The following is a 20,864-nucleotide window of genomic DNA, read 5'->3' as shown; positions in this document are numbered from 1 at the left end:
TATGGAGCAGATAAAGACTAGCACAGTACACTAAACAAGAGATTTATGTTTCATTTTATATATCAATTTCCATCTATAACGAGTAAAGTTTGGAGTGCAAATACAAATACAGAACTCTGTTTAGTACTAATTGTTCTGTGTCACAACAACGCAATCCCACATGTGTACACTGTTGTAAGCCTCAATGAGTTCAACAGGGCTCACTCCTAGGAATGGATATGATTGCACAGCCTGAGGAGGCTTTCAAGATCCCAAATAAATCTTACCACCATGTCTTACCACCACCAGTCATTTATTACTTTTGTTGTTCAGTATTTCCTGGCCTGGTTTTAAACCACCCCCCCCCACCATGTAGTCAGTAATGTTCTACTGTACTATCAGATTTTAATGCTTTATCCAGAGTCATTTGTGAGTTAGTCTTTTCCTTTTGTTTTTTAATAGACATGTGTAAATTGTGCTCAAACCATAGCCATGAAGTTTTCAGGTAAAACTGCAAGAGTGGATATATTTATCTTAGAATAGATAATCCGACCCAGGGATACATGTTCCTATTTAGACCGCTGTACTTTTGTGCAAAAGTGTGTGTACCTCAAATTTGGTCTGAAGATTCCCCCTCCCCCTTCCATTTCTTTCCCACTCAAGCTTCCCATTTAAACGGTTCCTCCAATTCTTTCCGCTAAAAAATGTGCATAACCTTTGCGGAAGGTTCTACAATCGATACCACAGGGCTGTGACCACGCACCTATCATAGTGCACCATTTCTGTACACATTTCATTCTGATTAAATATTCCTCATCCCCTTCTATCAATTCTGAATTCTTTGAGGAAACATCTGGCTCTGCAACATTAATGGGTGAATAGAGTTCAGGGGAGTAGAGACTGGTGGGGGAATGAGGAGAAAAGGAAGTCTTAAAGATGATTGATGCATCAAACCCATTGCTGGGAATGTGCTGACCCCTTTAAACTATCCAAAGTAGGCCCAATCCACTCTGAAAGGCAGCTTACAAAAGATTCTCAAAATAAAAATCACTCAAATCCACTACGGGAACCAAAGTAACATAAAACCAGCCTTCTTCAAGCAGCATTCCCCGCCGTCTTGCTTGTTCTTCTCTGGTGTCAAGCCAAGCAGCAGCTCCCACCAAAATATTGCAAGATAAGGGAGTGGGACTGAGCATCTGGATCTCGCTCAGCCTGTGAGGAAGCATTCCTCTCCTGTACAAACAGTTCATAAGAGCTGCAGCATAATTTGAAGAACACCATATGCAAACAGACTTAAGTCTCATCCTATTCATGAACCGTATCAGTGGTCTGAAAGAATCAGGACGTCAATCCCGCCACTGTTCCCAACACAGTCTTCAAGACTGAGATGAAGGCCTGCAGTGCCTCTGGCTTGTTTTCACTCTGCTTCACCAACATTTGCATCTCTGCAGCCCCCACTTCAAGTAGTAGCTCTGTCAGGAAAAGGCAGCCTGTATCATCCTGGGCAACGAGGTAGGCCTTCCACAGCGGTGACCCAGCCTTGCTCATAGCAATAGTCTGGATATGGACAACCTGAAGTGCAGCCTGTACAGTATCTGGCTGCACAGTTTCCTGCCAGGGAACAGCTTGCTGGCAGCCCAAACCCAGGTTTAGCCATGTCCTCTCAAACTGCTCGGCAGTCATGCACATGCTTGGTCTGAGAATCAGGCTGCTCGAACTGGTGTCGACAGAAGGAACCTCCTCTTCCTTTTCTGGTATCAGGGGCTCTGAAAAAAAGAGGAAACAAAAGCCAGAGTTAGGCAGCACAGATCACTTTACATCCCAGCATGAACATCAGAACTGTAAGACACTTCACAGTCCATACTGAGCAGGCCAAAAGAAAAGCATCAAGCAAGCAGTGTCAGATGCCTAAAGCGTCATCGTTCAACGGAGGGTCTGGTTTTAATTCAGGAAAACAGAGAAATGGCCCAGAGAAATGGCCAATTGAATCCATTACCTTCATCCACCGTTGTGGGATCTTCAGAGGGAGAATCTGCATGGGGAAGGCCAGTAACCCGGCTGGCTGTCATGGCTGCCCATTGCTCTTTGCCATATATAGGCACTAGTGAGTTAAAGTCAGAGGCCCACGCATTCACAGAGCCTTCAGCCTGCCCTTCCAAGAACCTCAGAGAGTGATCAGATGTAGGGCTGCAAAGGATCCCTTTCGCTTCCTCCATGCCAGCTTGCAAAAGACGATAGTAGAAGAGAGCACGATCCCGAACTGCCATGTCTCTCTCCTCCTCTGGATGAAATAAAGATGCGCTGTTTTATTTTTATTGTTCACCATGACACAGACTTTTTATTCATCACAGCCCCTAGTGATTCCATGCCAAAGGGCTGCATAGACCTCTGACTCTATACAGTGTGTGATTCCCCTTACCACCTCTGGGTATAAGATACTGGCAGTAAGGGAAGCAAGGAAAGAAATGATTCAACATACACCAGTCTAACATTGAAATCTATGCATTTTTAAAGAACTACAGAGTTTGTTAGACAATTCTCTGTACATCTCATCCTCACGTGAGATGCATTGGCCTATTTCATAATACAGCAGACATCTTGGAAGGCTTGTACTTACCTATGCAGTAATAGAGCAATCGACCCAACATGTCCTGGCACTCAGCTGGACGTCTTATGAAGAGCCGCACCAAAGCTGTTAGCAGTTCCAGCTTCACAACCGAGAAGGTCTCTGATTTCACATTCTCTACAAAATCCTCCAAAATATAGGGGGCACTGGGGACTCTCTCTCCATGTACGCCCAGCAGCCAGATCAGTGCTTGTTTGCCCTGAGAAAAAACCAGAATACTTCACAGACAGGGCCACACTATCTCACTTAGAACCCCTTACTTATACCACCAAGAGCTAGTGGCATAAATGTTCACAGACCGTCACAGAGAGTGGTGGGTTGAGCAGATCTCTGCAGAGTGAAGTGGGTTCAGAGGCTGCCTCACCCAGTAATTCAAATCCCATATACTGCAGCCCTTTTGATTAGAAGATTCTGAAAGTGTATCCACGTTGCAAAATGCAACTCTGTCCTATGGTTACCCCTTCACCCAGTTTAAGTTTACACACTACTGAATCAATAAAGCGTTTGTCTTGCCTGCCTGCGCCTGCACACCTAGCTGTGCCAACAGCTTCTGAGTTAGCCAAATGCTAAAGATTTTCTTCCTTGCTTTCTCACTTGAACAAAAGGTGGAAGGATGCCCCTTTTGGTCCTTTGCTTTCATATCAATGCATAACTCTAGAATGGTTTGATCAGGAGCCCTACCTTGACCGAACCGGAAAAGAAGAGAAACATGGAAACATTCCTGTACAGGAGCAGCTCACCTTACATTTCTGGAGCACAATACAAGTTGAAGTGCCATAGTTTTTTTTCAAAAAGACCACATATACACAGTTCACCTAAGAAGGAAGAGATAGTGCAGACCTCCTACAAGACAGAGGGCAGGCTGATACGATCCCAGAATGTTTTGAAAATTAGAACTTCGATTTCTCGAAAGCATAATCTTAAAGGATTTTCATGCACAATTCTAGATTCCAAGTTGCATTTCACAACTCTCTTGGCTCATGTAAGACTCTTAACAGGCCCTCAACTGAGTCATTCCATCAGTACCATTCCCTGCCACTCACAAAAAGGCACTCCCCTTACCTCACTGTCCTGAATGGTCTCCTCACAGCCACCCAAAGCCTGGGACACATTCTCTATACACTGCGGACACAACCACACCAGGTCCCGGAACACCTGAACTACAGCTACAATGTGGGGGGGGAAAATATTTATGAGAACAATTTATATGAGCTTTTGGCCCAAACAGAGGCCTCCAAGGCAGTTCGCAAAAGTAACAATTTCAATACTTAAAAAACAGACATTAAAAACCAGAAGGAAACAGTTAAACACAAAACCATAGCAAGCAAGATTAATACACACTAAGATAACAACAACAATTTATTACTTGTACCCCACCCATCTGACTGGGTTGCCCCAGCCACTCTGGGCAGCTTCCATCAGAAAATAAAAACACATTAAGAACTTCCCATTACAGGGCTGCCTTCAGATGTCTACGGAAAGTCATATAGTTGTTGATTTCTTTGACATGTAATGGGAGCCTAAGTTCCTTGAGTTGGCAAGGCGCATTTGACAGCAAGAAACCAAGCCTTTAGCATCATCAGTCTTGTGGAATGCTCTGCCAACAGAGATACAGCAGGCACCATCTCTGTTACAACTTGGAAACACCTGCTGTAAACTATATATATATATATATATATATATATATAAATAAATAAAATTTCCAACTTTTACAAACATTTTAGCCAGAAAAACAAAATCTTTACAAATCTACAATACTGGTGTACGGAAATTATCCTGGCCATAGCATTCTGCTCTAGCTTTACGAACCCTTTCATGTTTCATCTGCATGGTTTGGGGTATTTGTTTCAAGCAAACAATTCTTCACACAACCCAGATAGAGCAAACACTGTTTTCCAGTTTACAAGCATGCCAATGTGGGCTGAAGTCTAATCGATCCAGCATCTGTAAGCAGGTGATAATTTGAAGAAAAGGAAGCAAAGAGTGATCACGTGAAAGAGGCACAAGTAAGGAATGCTACAGTGATATAAACTGCAATGGAGATAGCACAGTTGTGTTCTGTAGACCACCGAATGGTAAGGCGGAAACCAAATCTCAATCAGAAGGGTGGAGATAGTTACCTGAAGTTATATGCTCCTGCTTCAGCTCAAGGAGTTCTGTTAGGATCCTCACACACTGCTCGGTGTAGGTCCTTGCAATGTTACCTGTAAAGTCCACAAAACAACCCAAGCTTTGGTTAGGGAGCTTCAGCTTAAGCTTTTATCCAAGTAGCACCACTGCAACATATTCCCTCTATGAGAGTTGAGATGGAGCAAGAAGCAGCTTTCTTTCTTCAGTCAAAATTACTTCTCAAACCCAAGCTGCCCTTGTTTTCAGTTTGGTCATTGAGCACTCAGCCAGGAAGATGGGAAGTGTCCCTGGAACACTGTTGTGCCCAAACAAAGTAGCCGGCTATTCAGACTCAGTAGCCCAAACTAGTACCATTAGTACCCCCGCCGGTGCCACATGTATAGACTAGCACTGAATGAAGCTCTATCTCCCTGCCTGGAATGGATCAACAGTACTACTTTTGTAAATCAACAAAATCTTTAACAAACAAATAAAAGGGGGGGGGGGGAGGAAATAAAAAAACAGTACTACTATCATGAATGGGATCCAATGTGTTCCAACTCTTTTGTAGCACCATACAGAATAATTTCACATATCCCAAATATCAATTTACCAAGGAGAGAACACTTTTCATTTCATTTTTTTTGCTAACGAGATGTTTCTAAAAAATAAGGCTTGTATGTAGATATATTGGAAGTATATTCTTTAGAGGGGCTGGACCTAGATTTCTAGGAGACAAAAAAGGCAAAGACTCTTTTGGGGGGGGGGGGTCGTAAGCATTTTCTTAACTTAATGAATCACCAAGAAGTTCTGGTATTTCTAAATACCTGTCTTAATACAGAAATATGACAACATAAGCACAAGTGAGTCAGCTCCAAGATCAGAGTGCGCAACGAACAAGAAAAACAATTCAATAAAAGAGGCACAAGCAGGTTGTTAGAGACCATCTCAAAGAAATGGGAACAAGCTGTTTTTCATAGATTAACACTGCAATCCAAATCGCCTTTATGCTGGACATGTGGGCGAGACGGTTTGATTGGCAGAGGTGTCCCTCTAGCCAGGTCTGCTAATCTCTGGGGCCAGGGCAGAATGAGCGGGTACAAAATCCACTGTATCTGAGCTGGCCCTGTTTCTCTCACACAATGGCATCATCAATCCCAAGTCAGGCCTGATCGTTGCCCCAGCTCAGTTGGTAAAGAAAATTGTTTGCCTACCCCACCCCTTTTCCAGGCGTGAGTGGCAGAACTGTGGATGTTGGTGGCCCACCACTGTTAAGTTTGGTTGCTCCCTGGGCAGAGTTTCTATTGCAGCCAAGAAGGGACAGAGTAGCCTGGCCATAAACAGAAAAGCAAGAAAGGGAGAAGACTGAATAAAACTGAAATGCAGGAAACTCAGCAAAGAACTTCTGGGCATAAATACTTAGAAAGAGGAAGCTGATACCACTAAATTGGGTTATTGCCAAGAATTTTAAAAATTCAGAAGAATAACACATCCCCTACAGGCCAGAGAAATGCTGCTGTTAGCAATGGGGCAAATTCCAACAAGTTGAGCCTTGACTTGAATGTTGTGTCTAATCCCCCAAATTCCCAACTACTTAGATCAGAACTAAAAAGTTAAATAAAGCTGCAGTCCTCAGACTAGCTCCACTGAACACTGACTTGCTTCTGAGTAGACATGCACAGGGCTGTGCTGTTGAGTTCTCACTGAACATGAGTAATGTTATCCTGTATACTGTTGAGAATTCAATTCCATGTATTATCAGAAGAATCTCAGATGAACTTTATCAAGAGAAGCAATAAATGTTTGTCTTTTCAGCGGCATTGCTGAAATCACTGGTAAACCTCAGCAAGTTATTTTGGACTACATGGCTTCAAGACTTCAACCATGAAACTACTATGGAACAGATTGTTTCACTTATTTCTATTCTGAGGGTCTTAATCTTTTTCTCAGTTTCTAAGGCGTTGGCAAATAAAGCATATGTCCTTCTGTCACCCAGTCTTAGAGAACATTTATTTGCATGGAGGAATCCTGCTAGCTCACTTACCAATGGCGAAGATTGCTCCTTGTGCAAGCTCTGCTGAGACGTCAGTGCAGTAATCTCTTAGTTCCTCCAGTATCTGTGGCACATTTTCATCGTTCACCAGCTTGCACAAAACCTCCATTTTCTGGCACTTGATATAATGCGGTTCTGAATATGAGCAGAAGAACTTCTTGTAGTGGCTACTGAAATGGCCGGGGAGGCTGTCTAAGATCTGGCGCACATGACACAAGGCAGTGAAACAGAGTTCCCGACTCTCAGAGGTGCAAGCAGACAGGAGCGGGCCCTTCACTCTCACCAGCACATCTTCCTGCACGTGCGGAAAGTCTTTGGCCAGCACTAAGAAAAGTTTCGTGGAAGCCATCACCACACTGGAGCTGCTACTCTTGAGATAGCCATCCAGCAAGTTAAGGATGTCAAAGAGCTCTTCTTCAGAGCGGGGATTGTAGCGCAAGAGGAAAGTCAACACTTCACTCTGTCCCCACTGGTCTAGGTCAGGCATCCTACCAAGAGAAGAAACCCAAATCAGTACACTGGCTATTGGAATTGCTAATTGCAATACCTTCGCTTGGCTTCCATAATCTGCCGGCCAATTATTTCCTAGATTTGCATCTTTACCCACCACTTGTAAGGCAGAGTCTGAGAGACCTGCTGGAAAACTAATTCTGCACTTCCACATTACTTTACAATTCAGGCGTGCAAAAATAGGAGTCTCAACTTATCTACTTGTTATGTTTTAATTAGAACAAGAGGTTTTCTGCAGCAGGTGTGACAACTACTCTTCCTTCCCTAAAGGGAACTGAAAAGAAGAGAGGGTAAAATAGGTTGAAGAGTTTGGTGGGTACCAAAATAACTGCTGCTAATAAAAAACAGGGGGATCTCCATCCCAGTGTTGCCTGCTGGAACTGAGTAGGAAGGCACTGAAGGCAAGGCTGGCTCTTCTGCTCAGTCGTCCACATGTTCAACTCTGATTGGTCTTGCCTAGCAGAGTGAGTGGGAGAAGGAATCCATTCATAGAACCCCTTCTCCACCGCAGAGAACTCTCTTGCAATATAAAAAACCCCCAAAATACCACACAAATATTTAACAGAAATAACATAATTAACCCAAAATATTAAGATTTGGTTTTTCAGAAGGCAAAATGATTGGACGGAAGACTAAGATTCCATACCTATATGCCCTCATGAGATGAACTAAGAAAAAGGTAAGAGTGATTTAGTAGCCTTCGATACTGATACTTGTTAGTTTCACACCCATATACTTGCACAACACATTTAAGTGCAGGAAACTGTGGGGCAGGGCCTAAGAAAGTAATGACTCACATGCTTGAAGAAAACCTTCATAGGAAAATTCTAGAATTATTTTATCATTACATTACTAGCATCAGATTATAAACGGCATCTCAAAATCCCCCCAAGATTCAAATGTAGGTTCAAAATAATGCCTTTCCCCTCCTCAGCTAATATCCAATCATTCATTCTTAGCAAGACCCACAACAAGCAAGTTCTCAATGCTGTACCTGCTATTTCCCAAACTCGATTGCCAACCAAGTATTATTCAGCAGAATCAGAATTTGCAAGGTAACCATCCATTTCCCTTAACCACCCATTTCCCTTATGTAAAATACATATGCCCTTTTTTAAATGATCCACAAGGTGGCTTACTTCACACACAAAAACACACACTAGCACAAATGCACAGCAACAACACAATTCATACACATTTCCGCAACTTCACACAGCAAAAGAAGGGCAAGAGCTGAGTGACATATCAATGTCACCAATTGCTGGGCAGTTGACTTCTGCGAATCTACAAGCAAAGCACAATGGACTTCACAAACTGTTTGGGGGAAGAACTTACCTGTTGAGAAGATGGTGGGCAATGGGCTTGTTGATGACAACTCCTCCTTCGTGTGCCAGGATCTCCTCTAGCGCCCTCAAACAATTCACCACAACAATAGGATCCTGGTCACGAAGCAGACTATATAGCTCATTAACTAGTGCGCCATCTGTAAAAATCATGGAAGTTAGAGAATTTCCCCAACTCTAATGCAATAATCATCTGCCTAGGAGAGTGCCTCTTGCAAGCAGCGGTGGTGTTATGTGCATGCAAATGTAACAAAATAACTCAACTCTCTCAATAACATGCCAACTTCTTGCAAAGTACTGCTGCCAAGTGACTGGCGATAGGGAGAGTTCCAACCAGCAGGGCAAATACATTCTTAAAGTGGTATCTCGCCTCCAAGGGCTTTGGGCTCAGTGAAACTATGCCACAGCAGTCATGCTGCGGTCTCTGCATTACAGCACCAAAATGACATTACTCCGTTTTTATTCTTGTGTGAGTCTGGGAAAAATTAAATAGACTGAAAAATAAGCATGCATATTTACCCACTTCGCAGTCCCCTTGCAGTTTCTGCATCTTTGCACATCCGAGGACAGCCACTCTCCTTACATAGGAGGCTTTGTCTCGCAAACCATTCAGGATTGGCTGTTGGATATACTCCTGTATGCTGGGCATCCTAGGAATATTAAAGGGCCATCATGTTCCGACTCCTCCTAGATCCTTGTTTGTGTATTTTATGTTACTCTGCAACCTGCCATTCATTACATTAACAGACACTGCTGCTTTGCGACAGGCTTCCAATAGTTAGCTAAGACAAGGAAATGGGACTTCTGACAGCTAAAAACTTTGGCAGGATTTGGGTAACGCTTGTAATGTACTAAAAACTAAGGTAAAAATGGATTAGTTTAAGAAAAATAGAGGAAAATATAAGATGCAGTTGAAAAAGATTGAAAATGGAAACTATGGAAGGGTGGAGGGAAGTCTTAAGGATTCGGGGAATCCTAAATGTTGATGATTATGTCTAATGTTTGAATTTAAATGTGTAGAGTAAAACTGAATAAAAAAGATTTCATTTTTTAAAAAGGAGATGGACTTCTGTTCTATGCGCAAACCACTTTAAAATGGCTTCAGTCAGCTGGAGGGGGGTGGAAGTCACCCCAAAATACTACTTCTCATGTTAATTCCTTGTCTTTCCACACTTTATTGCATAGTAAGCATTTATAATCCTGAAGCCCCTTGTTGCTTAATAAGATGCAGCTGGCGGTACAATTCCACAAAGCTGATTTAGCTAGACCAGCCCAACAAAACCTTGTAATTAAAGTGGCATCTAATCCCTGGCAAACAGAGCAGTGAACTGTGGCAGCAGAACCCCTCCCTCGTGATGACACAAAGCGCAGTGTGGGAATGTACCTCCTTTCCATTCATCAAGCATTGGATCTGCACCCCAGAACTAGTGAGAGGACCATATTTATGCTCATAAACTTAAGACTGGTCATGCTTAGGGGCTCATATCATTAAGCCACAGGGATGAGGAAGCCCAGGCCCACAGGCCTCTGTATCTGGACCTAAGGACTCTCCCCAGCCACACCCTTCAGCAGCCCTACTTTGCACCATCCTCAAGTGTTTCTGCCTGGCTGGAATGTGCCCTTGAACACAGACAAGACTTCTTGCTTGTCTGGATATAGGAAAGTGGGATGTGTGTGTTGAAACTAAGCTATGTACAGAGGTAAAATTAACAATCATTGCTCGGCCTACTTTTGCTTCTGGTCTGGGGCATGTGGCCCCAGGAAAGTTTCCCAGAAGGAAATGTGGTCGTTGGGTTGAAATAGGTTTCCCACTCCTGAAGGAAACAAGTTCTATTCCCCATAAGTGCCTGTAGCGAAGGCCAAAACAAGCAGCACCACTCCACTTATAGTTTTGTTACCTGAAACTGCACATGCTTCGCAAGGCGAGGCCCCTAACCATGGGGTTGGGGTCTGAGCAGTCTTTGCAAAGGGTGTTGATAGCTAAAAGTGCCAGATCTGGCTTCAGAGGAGCATATGTGCACATATACAAGTACACTAGTTTTTTCTGAACAATATCCACTGTGGCACTTGCTTTGACCATCTCCATAAACACACTGGACACATCTACACCTTGGGTCATATGCCTGCAAGTAAGAGATAAAATATTTAAGCACAGCATCTATGTATTTATTATCAGTTAAAGCATTTGTATACCACTTAATTGTTAGAGTTTCTAAGTGGTTTACAAAAAGTATCAGCCTACTTTAAACTCCTAAGATATAACAATAATGGCAAGAAACAATAAGATATAACAAGAATGGCAACAGACAATATATAAACTGTAACCAGTTCTTAATCACACGAGAGCAGCAAGTTTAGCAGGTAAAATTCCAGGAGAGAAAAGGTTTACCTGCATTTGGCCTAATGCGATAAGTCAATTTGCAATCCATGTCTCGATCTCTGCATCACAAAACCAAACTAATAGTGCAATCCTAAGCATATCTATTAAAAAATAAATCCTACTGAATTCAATGCAGTTTACTCCCAGGTAAATGTGATTAGGATTGCAGCCTAGGGCTGCGCCCATTAAAGGACAGTTTCTGCAAATTGAAGAAATTGGCAATATGCTGTTTGAAAGGGTATAATGAAATCTTAAAAGCCAGAAAGGGACCCAAATAGAATCTCCAGTAGTTGGGGTGAGTTTCAGGGCTGTGCGTATCTCAGTCTCTTTTTAAGAACAGGAGAAGTAGAATTATGCAAAATAAGAAGTATATGCAAATATAATGTATAGTAACCTCAAGGTTAGATAACTGCAATGCGTTATATGTAGGGCTGCCTCTGAAAGTTCGTAAACTTCAGCTAGTGCAGAATTCAGTGGCCAGGTTACTCACCGGAGAAAGACAGTTTCAGCATATTACACCAATCCTGGTCCAATTGCACTGCCTACCAATTAGTTTCCGGGGCCAATTCAAACTGCTGGTTTTGACCTATAAAGCCTTAAACAGCTCAGAACTGCAATACCTCAAGGACCACCTCTTCCCATATGACCCTACCCAGATCCTGAGATAATCTTCTGAGGCCCTTCTTCGTGTGCCTCCTCCTTGAGAGGTCAGGAGAGTGGCAACACCAGAACGGGCCTTCTCTGCAGCGGCTCCCCATTTGTGGAATGCTCTCCCCAGGGAAGTTTACCTGCCGCCTTCGTTATACACTTTTAAGTGCCAGGCAAAAACATTCCTTTTTAACCAGGCCTTTGGTTGATTTGATTGACATCCTATGCCCTTTTAAAATGTGGGGTTATTGGGAGGTTACTGGGTTGTTGTTTTTATTTTGATTATGTATTTTGTGATTTTATATTTAGATTTTATTCTGTGAACCGCCCTGAGACCTCTGAGTATAGTGCAGTATATAAATTCAATAAATAAATCATCATCATCATCATTGTGTTCAGTGATATTTCATATGAACTTTGAGGCACATACGTGCAGAATTTTTATTTGTTTTTTAGAGCATGGACAATATAACTTAGTCCTTGACAGAGTGATAAGAAGAGGGAACTAGAAGACAAACAGAGAAAGGCAATTGTGCTACCTTGTACAAGGTCTTCACCCTCTGATCAGGTTTCTGTTTCATTTCCAAGCAATGGGTGAGGTTAATTTCTGTGCCGGGGCTGCATTTTTTATTTATTTGAATAATTTAAAATACTGCTTAATACTACCAATACTAGTCTGCATTTGGTTGTTTTAATTGGCTTTACTGTATGTCAGCATGAACCTACTAACCAATAAGGCAACAACAACAGCCTTACTAGGGTCACAAGATACTCAGTTCATACACATCTGAGCACCCAGCATTTTGGGAGCCCCAACTACAATGCCCAAGTAGCAGTCCAGGCCACAGACCTGATCACTCGCTGGATAACATTCCTGTAGCGGAGACGGTCAGTTTGCACATGAGGGTTAGACAGTGCTCTCTTCAGCTCCTTCACTGTATCCTCTGAGCCTAAGTATGGCATCTCTGATGGGCTCCTAAACACCTAGGGAGAAAAGACTGTGGAGAAATCTGTAGTAAGAACAGAGAAAGAACCCTGCCAGATCAAACAAGAGGCCTAACTTGGTACAGCAACCTGTTTGTCACTGTGGCAGAAGATAAGGACAACAGCGCTCTCCTACTATTGGGAAGGGCTCTGGCTTAATGGTAGAGCACATGCAAATGGTGCCAGATTCGATCTCCAACATCTCCTGGTAGATAACTCTGTTTGAAACTCTGGAGAGCTGCTGCCAGTCAGATGATACTGAGAAAGATGGACAAATTGTCTGCCTCAGTATAAGGCAGTCTCTTAGGTTCTCAACAAGACAAAGTCACACAGGGACCTTCACAGAGTGGTTTTTAACCCTGGCCTCCTAGGTTCTAGTCCATGAAATATCCTTCCACATTCTGGGAATCAGTCTTAGAAGTGAGTAAGATGGGTTGGAGTAATCGTGAGCCAGTTGGGAGTGGGCAGGTTCAAGTCCCTACTCATCCAGGAAGCTCACTGGGTGACCTTGGGCCAGTCACCCTCTCTCAGCCTAACCAACCTCGCAGGGATGCAAAGATTAAATGTGTTTTGGGGGAAGTTAATGTTCTGCTTTTGTTCTATTTATTTGTGCTTTTACCCTGCAGTTTTATCTTGTGAACCTCCCCGAGATCTTCAGACGGAGGGTGATATATAAATGTAATAAAAAATGGAGAATGCGTATGCTGCCTTGAGCTCTTTGGAGTAAATGCAGCATGCAATAATAAAGAAACGAAACAATGTTTTCCTGCAACTGGCACTCAGAAGTACCGCAGATGCCATACAGCCAAAACATGCCTACTAGTTCTATTGCCCAATAATTCGCAGTGGCTCCCCAGGCTTTCAAGAGAGGGTCTGTCCCAGCTCTACCTAGGGATTTCAGGGGTTTGACCTGGGACCCTTTTGTGCGTAAAGTGCGCCTTGGGCTAGCGCCCTTCCCCGCGCTCGGAAGCCTAGCAGTTCCAGCGCAGCAGTCAACTTGCAAGTCCCTGGGCTTTGCCGGAGAGGAGAAGGAAGGAAGCAAGCAGTCGCCAGGTGGGGCGGGAGTCGGGACATCGGCTCCGGCCAGGGTCGTCGGTCGTTTTCCCCACGTACCTTGGCGCGAGTCTCGCCCGCCCACGGCTGCTCAGTCTCGCACCGACCAACAAAAGGGGCCGGCGTCTTCCTGGTTCTCTCCCGACTCCTTCCGGGTTTCAGCCTCCATGAACGCCGGGTTAAAGCGTCAGCAGGAACGAGCGCGAAGCCGAGCGGAGGAAAGCTCGCTTGCACTTTAAACCACGCTGGCTTCCTGCCTTCTCACGCTTTGAAAAAGGCTCCTGTTTTGGAAGTGCCCTGAAGGCGAAGAAGAAGCAAAACTTCCTCCCTTGTGAAATGCCTACCTGTGTTGGTCTAGGCTTTAGGAAATAAATGGGAGCGGAACGGCAAAGCGCGTTAGGCGGGTGGAAACTAACGCTTCAAGAAAGAAGCATATTCCCTTGTTGTTGTTACCATCAAGGATAGTAAAGCCACAGCTATACTAAAACTCTGCAATTTCTCCATTGTTCCTTACAGGCAGCTGCTCCCTCCTTGCCCTCCCAGAGGGGACCCGTCCCCCAAAATAACCAAGGGAGTTCGCCTCCAGCCAGCGGAATTCCCAGCCAGATTTCTTTTACGCACCGAGTAGCTGAACAAACGGCTGCTCGGTAATAAATGCGCATCTACTCCTGCGCGCGTCCCCAAACTGTAGGACACGGGGCGTTTGCTTCCTAGCAAGCCGGTCTCCACCAGCATGTGGCGCAGTGCTGTTTCCGTTTCGCAGAAAGCGCTGTGTTTCGACGAATACCTTGGCGCCTTGGGAGCGGGAGAGTTGTTTTGATTTCTTCGGCGGGAAAATCCGACGGTGCAGAGGGAGATCCGAACGGCGGGGAGCCTGGCGATCTTCCCTGCAAGCAAAAATGAAAGCAGCCCTCCAGTACCGGCGCTCCGATTCAACCCGCTGACTGCAAAGCATTTTAGCAACGGGAGGGAGACGCCCGTTCCCTTTACCTGCTCTCTGTGCGGAAGGCCTACAAAGTAGCACAGTAAGCTCCCTTTACTCCTCGCTACAGTTTTTGGTTTTTGGGGTGGGAGACAGCACCGAGAGAGCTCCGGAGCGAAGTGGGCAAGCGTTTCTGGGACCGGATGTGAATTGAAACGTGTATTATTTTATTAAAATGTATGCACCCTCAAAGCCGTTTACAAACATAAAACGATAAAATTAACAATAATTTAAAACTTTGGGAAAGTTACAAGAAGAGACTAAAAAAAGATTAAAACTTTCTTAACAGCTGGGTAGGCTTGTATAAATAGAAATGTTTTTAGCAGGCGCTGAAAAGAGTACAGTGAAGGTGCCTGCCTGGTATCCATAGGCGGGGAGTTCCAAAGGGTAGTAGGTGTCCTTTGTACAATCACTCCAGTATAGTACCTTCCTGTAATTTTAGAGTCCCCCTTGCAACTACCCTGCTTCCTCATCTTACCTGCTGTTGCTTCTCAATCCAAATTGTTAGGCCGTCACACTAGTTTGTATCAAAGTTCTATCCTATGGAGCTCATATTCTTATAATCTTATCTGCCAGTCCCCTTCCCATTCTCATTCTCACAGTCTGGCCTGAAGGATGTGGTAGCTACCAAAGGTAGCGGTTTGTGACTCATTTGCATCCTGTTGCGTTGGATGAGTTTTAGTTGGTAACACTTGAGGATGTGAACAAGGTGCTTGGTTTGTTCCAAGCAACCACTTGGCCCCTTGCCCTTTTGCCCCTTGTGGCTGATAAAAACTAGCAGAGGGAGCACACCTGTCTGGGGCAGTTGATGAATGCCTACTTGTGAGGGAGGGCAGTCCCTGCCTGCTTGAAGGAGGCAGTGATAAAACTACACCTTAACCTCCCCTGAATTTAGATAATTAAGTAATTACCAGCTGCTAAAATTTAGTAGGACTTCTGAATACATTTAAGGATCAGGTTGTAAGCACCACTATCCCAACCCCTCCCTCTCTCTTTTTATCTCTTTATTTGTGAATCTTTATATTCCTGTTAAAACATGTATCTCAGTTTTTATTTCTTGTTGATCCAGTTCTAAGGCCGTTAGTAGTTTTACTGATGGCCCCCATCCACCCTTGACTTTTCTGAGGTGGTTGTTTGTTTGTTTTTGGTATTCAGAATTTCCCCCTTTCTTTTAACAGAAGCTGGACCGATGAATGGAACTCTCATCGCAGGCACACCCATTGCGGTGGATTTTTGGAATATCAGAAAAGCTGGGAGGGCTCGTTTGTTCTTTCTTTCTCACATGCACAGTGACCATACAGTGGGGCTTTCCAGCACATGGAACCGACCTATTTATTGTTCTCCGGTTACTGGTCGAATTCTGCATCTTAAACTGAAGGTAGATCTTTACACACACATGTGCGATCTTCCACCACTTTAACTTAGGGGAGGCCTACAGTTGACTCTGCCATGCCTTCATTCTGTTTTTAGGTGGCTGAAAAATGGATCCACCCTCTGGAAGTTGGAGACAGCCATGTCCTGGCCTTAGATGAGATGCAGAGAGAGACTATGACTGTGACCCTGATAGATGCTAACCACTGTCCTGGATCTGTCATGTTCCTTTTTGAAGGTTACTTTGGTGTCATCCTTTACACAGGTATGTTGAGGAGAGACATCTAACATTTTCCTCTGTGCTTTTTGCTATCTCTTAATTTGTTTCTCAGCACAAACACCTTGCCTATTTTCCAGAAATTATTTTTAAAATTACTTGCTTATATATACAGTGGTACCTCTGGTTGCGAACGGGATCCATTCCAGAGCCCCATTCACAACCTGAGAGGAACGCAACCTGCGTCTGCACATGCACGGGTCGCGATTCGCCGCTTCTGCGCATGCGCATGACGGCATTTTGCATGTCCTTTCTGGTACTTCCGGGTCGCCGTGGGACGCAACCTGAAAAGACGTAACCTGAACCGAATGTAACAAGAGGTATGACTGTATATGAAATACACACAGAGAGATAGATAGGCAGAAACACCCCTTGCCTGTCTTGTGTCATGGAACATGGAACCAAGACATGGTTTCCAGCTAGGTAGCAACCAGACCTTAGTTTCAGCAAGGTGCTGGCCTCATGTGCCTTCCATATCCTGGGACCGGTAGCCATGTTAGTCTGTTGAGAAGTCGGGGGCTGGACAGAAGAGGCGGAGTGGTGGAGACAGCCTCCCATCCTGACCCTTCCAGGGAAGAGGAAGAGCAAGACAGTATAGATTTACGACAGTGATTTGTGCCAGGTCACAGCTCAGAGGCAGATGAGGGAGAAAGTTTCTTACAGTCCTTTTTTATTTCAGACTTTACAGAGAGAGGCTATAGAACCCAGCCTCACGGATAATGGGGTTGTTCTGAGTGAATCTCCACCCCCCTTCTCTCCCACTTCCTCATTCACCATCATCACCTCCTCTACAGGTGTTGCTAAGTGCCCTCAGTCTTTGAGCTCTTTGCTCTCCTACTTTTAAGGCCCGTCGGGTTCTGGGAGATGGTGGGTCTGGAATGCTTTCTAGTGACAACGTGTCAGCCAGCTGCTGCTCCTGCTCCTCCTCTCCCATTATTTTCCAACTTGCCCCCTTGTTTCTCCCTCTCCATCATATGAAGGCAGAGTGGGATGGCAGTTTCACCAGTGATATATCGCTGGTGAAACCACCACTGCTCCTGAGTCCCTCTGCTGGCAGTGCCCACGGGAGGAAGGAACTCTTGACTCCCTCCATCAGACGCTGCTACCAGAGGGACACAGGAGCTGTGGTGGTTTCACCAGCGATATACCGCTGAGTGAAACCAACACCACAGTCTGCTTCTGATACCGGTCCGGGGCAATATATTGATATATTGCCCAAGCCTACTAGCCACACATGGTTAATAATAATAATTACTATTATTTTATTTTTTATACACCACCCATCTGGCTGGGTTTCCACTCTGGTTGTGTCACAAGGAGGAACAAAGCAATAATTTTAGACTTGAAATTTGTATAGAAACAGTTAATAATAAACTCTGCTGCAGCAACTTCTTCCACAGTAACCAAAGAAGCTGGCTTATCCTTAGCTTAGTCCTTTGGAACTTTAACCGTAATTTCCATTTTAACCCTTCAAGTGGCTTTCCCCTGACGGGTATGTGACATCTGTGCCTCACCAGGTGATTTCCGCTACACTCCCAGCCTGCAACAGGAACCAGCTCTGAAGAACTCAAAGCTTATCAGCAGCCTCTACCTGGACAATACCAACTGCCACCCCGATATTGTCATACCATCCCGACAAAAGGCCACTGAACAGATCAAAGAGGTGATCAGAGCCCACCCCCATCACCAGGTTAAGATTGGTAAGTAGTCCTAATAGGTTTGGAAGACGTTTCTTAAACTGGGTGAGGAACTCAAGGCCTTCCAGGTGTTGCTTAACTATAATTCACATCTCTGATCTTTGGCCACGCTAGCTGATGGGAGCTGGAGTCCAGCAACAGGTTCTCCATCCCTGTGTTGGCTAACACACTGGAATTTTCACTGGCTGTTCAGAAAGGAACACAAGTATGGACCTCATGCAGCGGTTCCCAAACTTTCTCCCCCACAGACCACTTGAAATTTGCTGAGGGTCTTTATGAACCAATTAAAGATTTTTCATTTTTACAGACATACCACAGACTACCTGGATTTGTGGACTGCTGGTGGTCCTTGGGCCACAGTTTGGGAATCCTTAATCTTAGGACATTAAAGAAATCTTACCTTTTTCAAGTGAGGTTTACAAGCACATCTCCCCCAAATTCATATGTGAAAATCAATCGTGTACAATGAATTACTCTGAAGGATGTGAATCCATAAAATCTGGATGATAAATTCATAGCTGGGTTTAGTAGTGCAAGGATCATTAACCACTGGGGCAGGCACTCACTTGGGAACAGAGTAGAATTACTTGGAAAATGTACACACTATACCTTTAAACCATGTATATTCCTACAATGAATTCTGGGCACTGTAGGAATAATTATAGTGGTACCTCAGGTTAAGTACTTAATTCGTTCTGGAGGTCCGTACTTAACCTGAAACTGTTCTTAACCTGAAGCACCACTTTAGCTAATGGGGCCTCCTGCTGCTGCCGTGCCACCGGAGCACGATTTCTGTTCTCATCCTGAAGCAAAGTTATTAACCCGAGGTAATATTTCTGGGTTAGAGGAGTCTGTAACCTGAAGCATATGTAACCTGAGGTACCACTGTATTCTCTGAGAGGTAAACAATAGTGCCTAGAATTCTTGAGGAAAAGATTGTGTTCAAAATGTGCTTTAAAGATACAGTGTATACGCAGCCTTGAACTCCAGAGTAACAGCTAAGCTGCTGCTGTATCAGAAGCCCTGAGATTAAGGTACTATTAGCTGCTGAATAAACTTCACTGTGCCTCATGCCGTCTGGCCTTTGAAATGCTTACAGTTCTTTGTCCTCTTCTAGGTACTTATAGTTTAGGAAAAGAGTCGCTGTTGGTGGAACTGGCCATGGAATTTGGCACCTGGATTGTGGTAAGTCCCCAGAAACTGGAACTTATGAAACTGCTGGAGATGGAGGATGTGTTCACCTCTGAGGAAGGAATGGGTAGGATTCATGCTGTGGATTTTTCAGAAATCCGCCAAGCAAATATGAATTGCTGGAACCAGAGCCATCCGACCATAGCTGTTCTCCCTACCAGCCGGCCGCTGAAGTTCCAGCACCCTGACATCCACGTTGTTCCCTACTCAGACCACTCATCTTTCCAAGAGTTGCTGGAATTTGTAGCTTGGCTAAAGCCCTGCTCTATAATCCCGGTGGTAAAGAAAGAAGAATGCCAGATGTATTTCCAACAATACTTGACAGCTAAAAACTGCACACCACTGGAGTCCAAAGTCCCCGAATCAGTGAAAATATTCATGCAGCAAGGAAACAGTAAGTGGGAAAGGCCCTCAAAACAGCTGAAACTGAGTATCTCTCACCATGTACCCAAAGGGGTTTTGTTTGACCCCCCAGAAATATGTAGCAGTGAGAGTGAAAATGGCTGTGATGCAGAGATTTCCCAGCAAAGCTGCGCAGAGCCCGTGGAGAAAGCTGTCCCTTGCTCTCAATCTGGCTGTGTTGAGGAGGACCAAAAAGACATAACGGCAAAACGAGAAAACCTTGAGAGCCAGAGAGCAATAACGTCCGAATCTACGACATCTTCCAAACATCAGCTGAAGGGCAGTGGTGTCAATCAGTGTCAAAAATGCCAGGCAACTGTGACATTGAAACACACAAATACATTGTCCTGGTTTGAAAGGGATGCAGAAAGAACGCTTTGTTCCTCTGTAGGCAGTGAATGTATGGGGAATCTGGCCTTGGAGAACCATGTACCCTCAACATCACATGCTGCTCAGATTGATACACATGACCCGTTCGCCTCTCCAGCAGATGTAACATACCAGCCTGTCGATGAACAGGCTCCCCAAGGTCTCCTTCAGGAATATGATTTATCTCCGCTCAACATCCCAAAGCAACTTTCTCTCCAACACTTCGACTGGCAAGTCGATAACTACTTGAAAAAAGGAAAAGACAGAAAATGGAATAACGAGGAAGGCAAATCTGCAATTGGGATGGCAGAACTAGCAGCAGCCAGTGCAAGGACATCAGCTAATGCAAAAGGGCTTCTCTCAGCTTCACCCCCTCCCCAAATTGGCTCTGGGAGGTGAGGAGAACCCTCATAACAGTGTGTGGGGCAGGGGAGGAGAGGGAGAAGCAGAAATACTTGCAGTGATGGGAGCGATCTCCTTAACACTACTTTGAATTCCACTCACTGTTGTTTTCTAGTAAAGTTTATTTTCTTCTGAATTAAAAAAAAAAAGAACTGCAAAACTCCAGTAGTGTATGGTTGGTATATAAATTTCAAGATAGGACAGTTGTTTCCTCCTGAACACTGCTGGGGGAAGTGGTCTCATACTTTATACAAAAAGTTAAACTTCTGCATCCACTTTTGAGGCTTTGCTTGTTAATTCTTGGGGGTTATCAACATAATGATCAAAGCCAGTGTGTGCTCTTATCCTTAGCCTTAATCCATTGGCAACAGCAGAATATTGTATAAACGCTTTATAGTGTGTGGGGGGGGGGGTAACCTGTTGGGTTTTACCAACAAACCATGGGTTTTTACAAGGGTCAGGAAGGGAAAGATCCACACTGTGTTAGC

At 44.4% G+C, this 20,864-nt stretch overlaps 2 protein-coding genes across 5 annotated transcripts; one reads left to right on the top strand and one right to left on the bottom strand.

Annotated features, from left to right (window-relative positions):
* Positions 1–26: 26 nt before the first annotated feature.
* Positions 27–14,598, bottom strand: AP4B1 (adaptor related protein complex 4 subunit beta 1). Of its 4 annotated transcripts, none has more exons than XM_081009835.1 (11): positions 14,473–14,598; positions 12,499–12,646; positions 10,519–10,743; positions 9,140–9,270; positions 8,613–8,760; positions 6,759–7,255; positions 4,726–4,809; positions 3,668–3,771; positions 2,597–2,804; positions 1,976–2,260; positions 27–1,745 (listed from the first exon to the last, which is right to left on the bottom strand). In XM_081009835.1, exons 2-11 carry the CDS (start codon positions 12,609–12,611, stop codon positions 1,318–1,320), a joined length of 2,223 nt encoding a protein of 740 aa, XP_080865961.1. In that variant the 5' UTR covers positions 12,612–12,646; positions 14,473–14,598; the 3' UTR covers positions 27–1,317. The 4 variants fall into 4 exon arrangements, with proteins under 4 accessions (XP_080865961.1, XP_080865960.1, XP_080865959.1 ...); XM_081009834.1 differs by lacking the exon at positions 14,473–14,598 and adding an exon at positions 14,307–14,463; XM_081009833.1 differs by lacking the exon at positions 14,473–14,598 and adding an exon at positions 13,746–14,300.
* Positions 14,572–20,541, top strand: DCLRE1B (DNA cross-link repair 1B). The gene is made up of 5 exons (XM_081009848.1): positions 14,572–14,710; positions 15,846–16,045; positions 16,138–16,303; positions 17,833–18,015; positions 19,130–20,541. The coding sequence occupies exons 2-5, from the start codon at positions 15,857–15,859 to the stop codon at positions 20,371–20,373; spliced, it is 1,782 nt and encodes a 593-aa protein (XP_080865974.1). The 5' UTR covers positions 14,572–14,710; positions 15,846–15,856; the 3' UTR covers positions 20,374–20,541.
* The last annotated feature ends 323 nt before the right edge of the window (positions 20,542–20,864 follow it).

This window comes from Podarcis pityusensis (assembly GCF_964106645.2).
Source record: "Podarcis pityusensis genome assembly, chromosome: 6".
Lineage (NCBI taxonomy): Eukaryota > Metazoa > Chordata > Lepidosauria > Squamata > Lacertidae > Podarcis > Podarcis pityusensis.
Note: the sequence above shows the minus strand (reverse complement) of the source record. Positions and strands in the feature narration are given on the sequence as shown.

What these genes read in the sequence shown, in the direction of transcription:
- AP4B1 (XM_081009835.1), bottom strand. Translation starts at nt 12,611, where the DNA reads ATGCCATACTTAGGCTCAGAGGATACAGTGAAGGAGCTGAAGAGAGCA. An exon ending in CGAAGCATGTGCAGTTTCAG is followed by an intron (nt 9,271 to 10,518) that starts GTAACAAAACTA and finishes TAATATTCCTAG; the next exon opens with GATGCCCAGCATACAGGAGT. An exon ending in AGACCATTCAGGACAGTGAG is followed by an intron (nt 2,805 to 3,667) that starts GTAAGGGGAGTG and finishes GTTTTTTCTCAG; the next exon opens with GGCAAACAAGCACTGATCTG.
- DCLRE1B (XM_081009848.1), top strand. Translation starts at nt 15,857, where the DNA reads ATGAATGGAACTCTCATCGCAGGCACACCCATTGCGGTGGATTTTTGG. An exon ending in TGGTGTCATCCTTTACACAG is followed by an intron (nt 16,304 to 17,832) that starts GTATGTTGAGGA and finishes GTGCCTCACCAG; the next exon opens with GTGATTTCCGCTACACTCCC. An exon ending in CCATCACCAGGTTAAGATTG is followed by an intron (nt 18,016 to 19,129) that starts GTAAGTAGTCCT and finishes GTCCTCTTCTAG; the next exon opens with GTACTTATAGTTTAGGAAAA.